Here is a 10,347-nt window from a genome sequence, read left to right on the forward strand (position 1 = left end):
TGCAGCCCAGAACCACGAGGGCTCAGAGGAGTGCAGTCCCTGATGGTGACTCATGGTTGAGTCACTTTCTGTCTCCCAGGGCCAGCCTTGCCAAGCTCTGGGGGAATTCCTGCATTTCCCTCCTAGGCAATCAAAACATTGACGCCCCCCCACCCCCCCATGGGGAAGCTGTGTGTGAAGGGGCCTTCTTGGTCCACTGGGATAGCTGGAGGCTGTGAAACTGGAGCTGCTGCTGCTGCTGCTGCAGGGGTCCCAGAAAGAAGCTGACTCCGCACAAAGCCCAGAGGAGAGCCGGAGACACATCACAGAGCCCTGAAGCTGGCCCAACCCCAGCACTGTCTTGTTACGTAAGCCAGTAAATCCTCATTCGGGTTGTCCTTTCGTTTTCCTCCAAGAGTCATTTGCTCAACGTTGACCAGCACACCACTAGCTGACTCTCCAATCAGAAATCTCCATTCGGTGAGTTAGGGACAAGTTAGGAGATGGTGGGCACCTGATATGGAAAATCCTGTGTGGGCAGGGGTGGGGTGGGGTTGGGGTGCGCTATATTGTGCCCGAGACAAGCAGGAGGACAAAGGAGGCAGAGAGAAGCAGGGACGGACAGAAGAGACCGAGGGCCAGTGGCAATCTCAGCCCCCGACTTTGTCTCCATCTTTTGGCTAGCTCTAATTTCCTGCTTGCTCTCACATCAGTGAATTTATTCAGTATTTATATGTTGCTAATGGTGTAGCAGCAGGTAAGTTAGTTAACCTCTCTGTGCCCGATTTTCTCATGGGTAATATGAGGAAAATAATAGTAATCAATTTATAGGATGGATATGAGGATTGAATGAATCAATAGATATCTAAGGCTTAGAACTGTGCCTGGCACACAGTAAGCACCCAATAAATGTAATTGTTGTTATTTGATGTAGCCTTGATGAATCTATGTCCTTTATGATCAGTGAACTCTGATTAGAGGGCTGATGATGTTTGGGAATTTGGGGGGATGACATCTGAGCTGGCATGGCACTAGGGATGGCTGGACAGGTGAGGATTTTGCATGTAGCAGTGACACTAGGGGGACTGGGAGTCTGATTTTCACTGGCTCGCCTGGAAGCTCTCAGGAGCTTTTTGGGTCCTTGAGGGTCACAGGATGGGTGCTGAGGATAGTGTTGATTGACAGGGATACTGATGAAGGAGCTGCAGAAGGAGCTTATTCCGCCTCTACAGCCCCACCCCCATGGTGGGCCTCTGGGACAAAGGACGACCTGTTCCCAAGTGATCATCCACTCTGTTCCCCTGCAGCTTCCTTGACCCCTCCCCCTCCTCAGGAAGGTCTCAACCCACCGCAGGAGGCTGCTCCAGCCCAGCTCCAGAAAACCCCTGACTCCTGCCATCACTTCCTCTTTAAAACAGGAAATGGCTGTCTGCTGACTCCTCTGCACTCCATGAACTTGCTGGAGAAGCGGCAGGCAGGGAGAGGGAGAAGGCAAATTTTTTTTTTTGGCATCACAACACCTGCAGGGAGGGTGACTGGCACCCCCACTTTACATATGAGAAAACAGACTCAACAAAGGTTAAGGAACCAGTCCACAGCCATGCACAGAGTCAGAAGAGGAGTTGATTCCTAACCAGATCTTGCTGGCCCAACCTCAGGTCTTTGCTGGCCGAAGAGTTGGTCTGTGTGGCTTTTAGTGAATGCTGCGGGGTAAGGTGGATAGTCTCCCACCAGAGGAAGCGATGTCAGCTTATAGCCAAGTAATAACCTGTTCTCGGGCATACCTGGCCTGTTCTTAGCTCTAATCCAGAGTCCAGAAGGCCTCCTGGGTTCTGCTAATCTAGCTTAGGCAGGAGACACTGGGACCTAGGAACTGCTTTGGAGAGGGGACAGCATCATCTGTGTTGATAAAATGTTTCTAAAAATGGTTTGAAAAAATGGTTAGTGTGTCGAAGCCATCAGAGTTGGCTTACTGAACTGTTGTCCCACCTGGAAACAGTGGAGGCTGTTAAAAATTGAAGGTCTAAGAGAACACTACAGAAATGGTTCAGGAGACCGGGAGGGAAATCCCACCCTCTCCGGGCCTCTAGTTTTCGGCTGTTAAGACAATATCTCTGGGACTTCCAGCAGATAACTTCCCCAGCTCTGCAGCTATTTCCTGGAGGGAACCACCTTTCCTTGGAGGGCCTGATGACTTCATGCTCCCATTCGGAACCTGCGTCTTTCTCTATTGAGGATGAAGAGTCTGGACAGCAGCCACACATAAGGAAATTTATCTCCCAGACACTGTGGCTGAACAGCCGTTGGGGTCCCATGGCGAGGAAATGTTATTTTTATGAATTTGGATTCTCCAGGAGAAAGGGCCACAAGGACACTGTGGAATAATGTATTTTATTATCGTATTGCTTAAATATGTACAAACCATGCCGAGGGCGGGGGAGGTGAACCGGATGCCACTGTGTTTCTGCATCTGGGGCTCCAGCCCAGTGGCAGCTCTATTTGGCCTGCGGGCCCGTCCTGGCTCTCCAGCTGCTGACCTCACTGACTCACAGATGCTCTGGGTCCTTAGACAGTTACGTTCCTTTTTTGGGCTTCAGTCCCACCTTTTTTTTTTTTTTTTTTTTAAGTGGGGGGTATGAGGAAGGGGCTAAAACATCTCTTCGGGGGTGGGGTCTCCGCTGAACTCAGTAAAGTCAGAAATGAAAGGTTTCCAGGCAGCTGGTGGTGCCTGGGACCAACCGCCTTGGTGAGGCGCTCCCCCAAGGCCGGGCCTACTCCAGCCCCTCGCCCCCCATCCCCGCAGCCAGGCAGGTTTTCATGCAGTCTTTCCGGCCCCTCCAGCGCCATGCCACTTCCAGAAGGGGCCCCGCCGGCGTCTGGGACCTCCGGGGCCCAGGGCACCGCTAGCCACGCAGCAAGGCATACTCCTTGGGCGCCCAGAGCAGGCGCGGCCGCCGGATCTCGGCCCGGCGGCCTATGTTGGGGCTCCAGCAGAACTCTGGCGATAGCAGTTTGGCGGGCTTGTGCAGCCAGAAGAACTTGTTGAGGTGGCTCTCGTCGTGCCAGCGCGCCTCCAGGCCCCTCGCGCGGTCCCGCCGCAGGCCCCGCGCGCAGTGCGCCGTGAGCCGCCGCAGCGCTGCCACGCTGCCCCCAAACACGGCCGCGTGGTAGTAAAAGTCGCCCTCGCCGGGGCCCAGCGCGGCGGCCGAGCGCGCGTCGCGCTCGAAGGGCAGCAGCCGCCGGGGCCAGCGGTAGTGCCAGGCGTGCAGCTGCGCCACCGACTCGGCCAGCGCCTCGGGCCCGAAGGCACCGCTGAAGTGCTGGTCCACGTCCATGCAGAGCACGAAGCGCGCCTCGCGGCCCAGGCGGCCGCCCAGCGCCGCGTGCAGCGCGCGCATGCGCGCCATGGACACGTCCTGCCAGCGGCGCTCGCGGGCCACGCGCTCGACGCGCAGCCGACGGCCGGGGCCCAGCGGCACGCGGGGCACCGCGGCCGGACGCTCGGTGAACACGTAGTACACCACGCGCTGGCCCACCATGAAGTGCTGCTCGGCCGTCTCCAGGAAGCGCTCCAGGTACTTCTCCAGGTACCTGCCGGGCGGGGCGGGGCCGGCCCGAGTCAGCCCGGCCGCTGCGCCCTCCGGAGTCCGCGGAGTCGTCGGGCTGACCAGCTCTCCCCATGTCCTTCCTGGGACCCTGCCACCCCAGGCCCCTGAACTCCAGAACTATTCAGCCCCAGAGTCGTCCGAGGCGAATTAAAAATCATTGCCATTGTTCGCCATCCCTGACCCCATGGGCTCTGTGTCCCTGCCCTTGAATGCGGCTCTTCCTGACCGCCTAGGTCCGTAGAGTCCCAAGGCAGGGATGCTGTGCTGGTCCTTGGGAGGACTGGCCCGTTAGCCTTTGTCTCTTTATAGCTCTGGCCCTTTGCTTAAGCACTCAGGCTGCCACGAAGTGAGAAAGCCTGAGCTAGCCACGGGGGAAAGCGCCCTCCAGTTTTCCGCAGGCTACTGTCCCCGTGGGGACCTACACGTTTGGGAGCAGGGAGGGGCCCCAGCAGCTGAGCCCTGTCGGAATTCCTGACCCACAAGACCGTGAACAACGGTAATAATGAGTTGTTTTCTGTCACTGAGTTTGTGGTGACAAACCACAAACCTAGGTAACTGGGATGTTTGCAATACTAGTAACTTCCTATAAACATACTTTGGAATCCTGGGATCCTAAAATAATAGTAATAATGCCTGATATTTTGGAACATTAATCATGTGGCAGACAGTTTTTAAAGTAATGTACATTATCTCATTTAATCTTCACCATTATCTCCATCTCAGGTGAGAAAACTGAGTCACAAAGAGCTTTATTAACTTGTCCAAGTGTACACACAGTTGGTAAGTGTGAAACCAGGATTTGAACCCAGCCTGGCATTAGAGCCTGTATCCTTACCTGTACTTGCTCTATTCTGGGTGGAACCGGGAGAAGCTGGAATTAGAGACCTTAGAAGCCTCAGCGTCCTACGTTGGGTTTATAGAACCTTGGAACTTAGGACCCTGAAATTTCTGGTCCCAGAGACTTTGGGTCCCTACGGCTGGTGGAAAGTGAAAGTGAAAATCCCTCCAGTTGTGTCCAGCTCTTGCGACCGCATGGGCTATACAGTCCATGGAATTCTCCAGGCCAGAATACTGGAGTGGATAGCCTTTCCCTTCTCCAGGGGATCTTCCCAACCCAGGAATTGAACCCAGGTCTCCCGCACTGCAGACAGATTCTTTACCACCTGAGCCACAAGGGAAACCCAAGAATACTGGAGTGAGTAGCCTATCCCTTCTCCAGCAGATTTTCCTGACCCAGGAATTGAACCAGGGTCTCCTGCGTTGCAGGCGGATTCTTTACCAACTGAGCTATGAAGGCTGGTGGAGAAACTTCTTACTCAGCATCCAGAACAGAAGTGGGGGCACCAAGGTCCTAGAGAGGCCACAGTTCTGCCCACCTAGCTCCCTGGTCAGCCCTTGTCCTGTTTGCTCCATGGCCTTCCAGGGGCCCTCCTGACTTTCTCTCCCTTCCAGAGTGTGGGGGACAGATTTGGAGGAACCTTGAGCAGTTGTCTGGGGTATCTGATGACAGAATTCCTTCCCCAGTCTTTTGGATATCTTTTTCTGGATGCAAAGCTCTCACTGCCTTCCCAAAGCAGCCCATTCCATTATTAGAAACTTTTCCTTAAATTGCCTTAAACTCTACCTCTCTGTGCCTTTAGATTGTAGGATCTGATTGTTGCTCTTAGCCAGGACTTTGCATCACTACTGGAAAGTGAATACCAGCTTGGACAGCCTGCCGTCCTTAATGGGGAGATGAAAAGGTCAGTGCCCTGAGATTTCTTCTCCACCTACCACTCGGGCCTCCTTCTCCGCACCTAGGGGCCCCTCATGTCCTCGATTGGCCTCCTGTCCCGATTCTGTCCCCTCCCCACTCAGTCAGCTGCCCCCATGGCCTCTCTCTCAACTTGGTCATCATCAGTCTGGGCCCCCCCCACAGAGTTACAGCCTTCACATGTCCCACTCTGGGGGCCCCCATCCTTCCAACCCATGTCCTGTGATACCAACCCCAGCAGCCCTTCCTCAGAGTCCTCTGGTCTGCTGATGCTGCCATTCTCAGCATCTCCTTTTCTTCACATCCCTCTTTACCCAGCCCAGATTCACTCCCTTGCAAAAGCCCTCAGCTCCCCAGGCCCTCCTCTGCCATCAGAATTGCTTGGCCAACCCCCCCACTTCTTATTGTGTGCTTGTACCTGAGCCACTGACCATGGGCGCTTCTGCCGCCAGGCTGGCCCCTCTGTTTACCCAATTGTTGTCATCGCCTGTCACCTGAAAAGACCACGTTCTCACCGAAAACCCAAGGCCTCCGGATGGATCCGCCCCAGACCCTGGGCAGATTCCTTCTAGGTTGTGATTCCGAGCTCCTGGCTCCCTGTGCTGGGTGGACTTCATGGCGTTGGTGTCCAGGGAGGAGGGGAAGGAAGAGGATGGGGGTCTGGGACAAGGGATGCTATCTCTGCTTCTCCTTGGCATCCTATGGCCCAGGAGAATGGGGTGCCCCACTCGCTACATCACATGCACTCCCACTCCTTCCTGCTAGGATGGCACCATTTCCCTCCCAGGCCTTACCTGCCTACAGCAAAGACAGTCAGACCTACGGTGAGGTTCTGCCGTACAGCCTCTTGCTGGGCCACGTCTGGGTCAAAGGTGCCGTCCCAAATAATGGGGGCCCCCCAGGAAGTACAGGTCAGGACTTCAGGCCGGGCCCTGGCCAGGGCAGGGAGGGAGAGACAGGTTCATCCACTTACCTGCTTGGTGAATGGTCACTGCTACCCTTCCCCCCTCCCCAGTCCTGGGCCCTCGGGACCACCCAGGCCCTGCCCCTAGAAATCTCTATTCCAGATCCAGCAGAGTAGTGGGAGATGTGCTACCTAAGGGGTGCTCTGGGTGCAGTGCCTAGCCCTGCTGGGGTTGGGGATGCGAGGAGGACCCTGGGGCAGAGCTCGGTAGGGTGTGGGGTGTTCTCAGAGTGGGAGGGGTGGCGGCTTCTTACCAAGGGTGCAGGGGACCCGTGAAGTTGTCCCTCAGCAGGGGCGTTCTGGCCGGAGGGCAGACACCCATGGGGATGAGGACTTCCAGATGCCTGTGGGGTGGGAGCAGTAGTGAGGGGTGTGCCAGCCTGCTCAGGAGCCCTCTCTCTTTGCTTCTTACAAGAAGGGAGAGCCCCTGAGGATGCTTGTGCAGCCGTGACAGCCGCCACTCCCCATCCCTCAAGGGGGCACTCGGAAAGGGCCTCTTGGACCCTGCCCCTGCTGATCCCGTCGCGAGGGCTGGGGAAGGGGTTATACCTGAGTACAGGAAGCCCGAACCGGAGCAGCCCTAAGCCACCAAGTGCAAGTAGGATCAGCTGCCAGAAGATTCTCTTCCAGGCCCTGGAGGTGGGGAGTAAAAGTGGATGAAAGTGAAAGTCACTCAGTCGTCTCTGACTCTTTGCGACCTCATGGACTATACAGTCCATGGAATTCTCCAGGCCAGAATACTGGAGTATTTTCTCTTTCCTTTCTCCAGGGAATCTTTCCAACCCAGAGATCGAACCCAGGTCTCCCACATTGTGGGTGGATTCTTTACCAGCTGAGCCACAAAGGAAACCCAAGAATACTGGAGTGGGTAGCCTATCCCTTCGCCAGTGGATCTTCCTGACCGAGGAATTGAACAGAGGTCTCCTACATTACAGGCAGACTCTTTATCAGCTGAGCTGGAAGGGGCATCAACAACTCATTTATGTATATGCTTTTACATACACACACACATATGCATTTATGTATGAAAAATGATGTGATTTAATGTTAATATGAACATATTAACAGACACTGCAAGGTCCAGAGGAGGGCAGACAGTGCAGTCTCTCCTGTTCTCAGCCACCCAGTCCCCTCTGCAGGGGGCTAGTCTGTGCATAGACAGGCGAATATAAATATGTTAGCAAATTCTTTCTTCCTTCCCTCCATCCTTTCCTCTGCTCTCCCCCCACAAATGGTCACTCAGGGATAAGCTGTTCTCTACCTTGCATTTTCCATGGACCATCATGTCCAGCTGCATTCTTGAAGCGCTTCCTCACCCTCTTTTATGGCTGCCTAATGTGCCTTTGATTGGGATGGCATCATTTGCCTAACCAGGTCATTTCTGATGAGCATGTAGATGTGTAAATTTTTTTGCTTTTTTCAAGCAGCAGATTTGGGGGACAGTAACATTAGGGTGCTTCACCTGGGTCGGATCGAACTTGGACAGGGAAGAGTCTTGGAGGGGATGCGGGGAAGTTTGTGGCTGGGAGTTGAGAGCATCTGGGGCTTAGGGATGAGTTGCTGGGCTTCCTGGAGGGCGGACTGCAATCAGGGGACCATGCGTCTGTGGCGGCTCCAGTCACGGAGTGGGGTCCCTCCAGCAGAGCTCAGCAACCCCATTGCTGGCTCCAAGGAGGTGGACTTTGCGATTTGTCCATAGTTGCTTGTTTTCCAGAAGGGCTCTGAAAGTTGAGAATTTTAATAAGATCCTTGGCAGGGGGTGAGGGGGTCTCCTCCAGCTCTCCTTACCCCTGCTGGGTTCCAGTGTCTCTAGACAGACTGAACCCCTGTGGTGAGGAGCCTGGCCACTGGAGCTAGACCCCCAAGTTTGAATCCCAGGCCACTTCTTAGCTCTCTGACCTCGGGCAAGATTCTGGGCCTCTACACTTGAGTCTCCTCATCTAGACATGCACTTCATAAGAATACCTACCTTAGAGGGCTGCGGTGACTACTGAGTTCATACCTGCTCAGTGATTAGAACAAGGCCTTGCACGCAGTAACAGCTCAATAAACTTTAACTATTGTTGATTATCATTCATATTATTGTTGCTGAACAAGCCCTCAGGATTCTCAGCACGAACTCCCAGCTCCCCTTCCTGCCCTATAAAGTCCTTCCAAAATCTGCCTCCTCTGGTCTCTTCCAAGAAGGCAGCCTGATCAGACCCTCACGCCCCTGCCTTTCCTGCTGCCCTATGTCATTGTTCCTCAGCAGGTGTATCCAGTAAATAGATCAGAGAGGCCCCTTGCAGTTGTGTGTGTGTATTCACGCGTGCATCTCCATTGGATGCATGGTTCTGTTCAGTTGGCCAAACCTGGGTGCACCGACCCCTCCCTCTGCCTCGCCCACTGTCTGCTGCCAGTCCTCAGGGTGTGTTAGCTTTGCCTCCTTGATCTCCCCCTTCTCTGCTGCTCCTATCCCCCCAACCCCCACAGTGACCTTGCCTGCTCGTCCCCACCAGGACCTCCCTGCTCCCAGTTCCCCCTCCCCCGAACAGCCCCCAGAGTCAGCTCATAAAATGCCAGCTGCTTTAACTGTGTCCACATCACATGAACAGGGAAATCCTCAAAGGGGAAATGCATTCAGTAGGCAAACATATGGAAAGATGTTCACCCTCACTAGTAATCAAAGACTTACAGATTAGAACCAGGCGGGATGTTTTGCCTATAAAATGAGCACTTTTTAAAAAAAAAGAAATGAAAATAGCCATGCTGTGAGAATACAGTGAGATAAGCACTCTTACACCTGCCGGTGGGATGTAAATCACTACAGCTTTCGTGGAAAGCTCCTTAGCTGTGGGAATTGAAACCTTCAGCAGTCATCCCCTTTAATCCGATCACTGCAACTTCTGGGAACCCGTTCAAAGGAGACCATCTTCAGCATGGGAAAAGTTTATGCATCAAGATGTTCACTAGTTTCTGCTCATTCATGCATTCAGCCTACGCTTAGTGGTCACAAGCTCAGAACTGAGCACTGTGCTAGGTCAAGGATTCAGAGGTGAGCAAGACACATACCTTGTCTTCCAGGAGCGGGGTCAGCAAGATGTGGATGGCCAGAAAGAGGGGAATAGGGTCAGAGGACAGATGGCAAAGAGAGGAATGGAACAGCATAGCAAAGGCTGTGATTAGTGTAAATACAAGAGAGCATTAAGGGCAAACTAGTGGATGGCACCTGAGCCTGGACAGATGGGGAAGAAGTCAGGGAAGCTTTCTGGAGGAGGTGCCCTTTAAGCTAGGAGCTGAAGGATTGGAAGTTATCCAGGCAGAGAAGGCAGTGGAGGGGAAAGGGAGATCCGTGAAAAAGGAACAGTGATGTGTAGAAGTGAGGAAGTGAGAGAGAGCTTAGAAAGCACGTGGAACTGTAGGTCCTCCGCAGGGGTGGGTGGAGTGTGGATGGGGGAGTGATGAGAGGTAAGGCTGGGGATAAGCTTGAACCAGGTCACCCGGGACCCACGTTCTAGGCTAAGGGGTTTGGACTTCGTCTTGAGGCCCTGTGGAGCCCTTTTCAGGCCTTCCCTTCAAGGAGTGATGCAGCCAGATTTTTATTTGAAAAGTACTCCAGCCTGGACATGGAGTGGGAGGCAGTGGGCATGCCTGGAGGCAGGAAGACAGGTCAGTATTGGCAGTGGGTTGGGGAGGAGTAGGTGATGAATGGCTGTTGAGGTAGGGTGGGCAGGACTTGGGGACCAGGAAAGGAGATGAAGGCTACTAGTCTGGTTGGCGGAGAAGGCAATGGCAACCCACTCCAGTACTCTTGCCTGGAAAATCCCATGAATGGAGGAGCCTGGTAGGCTATAGTCCATGGGGTCGCTAGGAGTCGGGCATGACTGAACGACTTCACTTTCACTTTTCACTTTCATGCATTGGAGAAGGAAATGGCAACCCACTCCAGTGTTCCTGCCTGGAAAATCCCAGGGACAGGGGAGCCTAGTGGGCTGCTGTCTATGGGGTCACACAGAGTTGGACACGGCTGAGGTGACTTAGCAGCAGCAGCAGCAGCAGCAGTC

The 10,347-nt window shown here is 54.1% G+C and overlaps 1 protein-coding gene and 1 long non-coding RNA gene across 2 annotated transcripts; one reads left to right on the forward strand and one right to left on the reverse strand.

Annotated features, from left to right (window-relative positions):
• Positions 1-210: 210 nt before the first annotated feature.
• On the forward strand, positions 211-9,062 carry LOC133060778 (uncharacterized). Its single transcript, XR_009693834.1, has 4 exons — positions 211-459; positions 4,311-4,367; positions 5,228-5,329; positions 7,074-9,062. It is a non-coding gene; the product is annotated as an uncharacterized LOC133060778 (long non-coding RNA).
• A3GALT2 (alpha 1,3-galactosyltransferase 2) lies at positions 2,413-7,064 on the reverse strand. The gene is made up of 4 exons (XM_061148500.1): positions 6,854-7,064; positions 6,559-6,648; positions 6,135-6,272; positions 2,413-3,570 (listed from the first exon to the last, which is right to left on the reverse strand). Exons 1-4 carry the CDS (start codon positions 7,021-7,023, stop codon positions 2,883-2,885), a joined length of 1,086 nt encoding a protein of 361 aa, XP_061004483.1. The 5' UTR covers positions 7,024-7,064; the 3' UTR covers positions 2,413-2,882.
• Positions 9,063-10,347: the final 1,285 nt, after the last annotated feature.

Source organism: Dama dama, chromosome 8 (assembly GCF_033118175.1).
Source record: "Dama dama isolate Ldn47 chromosome 8, ASM3311817v1, whole genome shotgun sequence".
Taxonomy (NCBI): domain Eukaryota; kingdom Metazoa; phylum Chordata; class Mammalia; order Artiodactyla; family Cervidae; genus Dama; species Dama dama.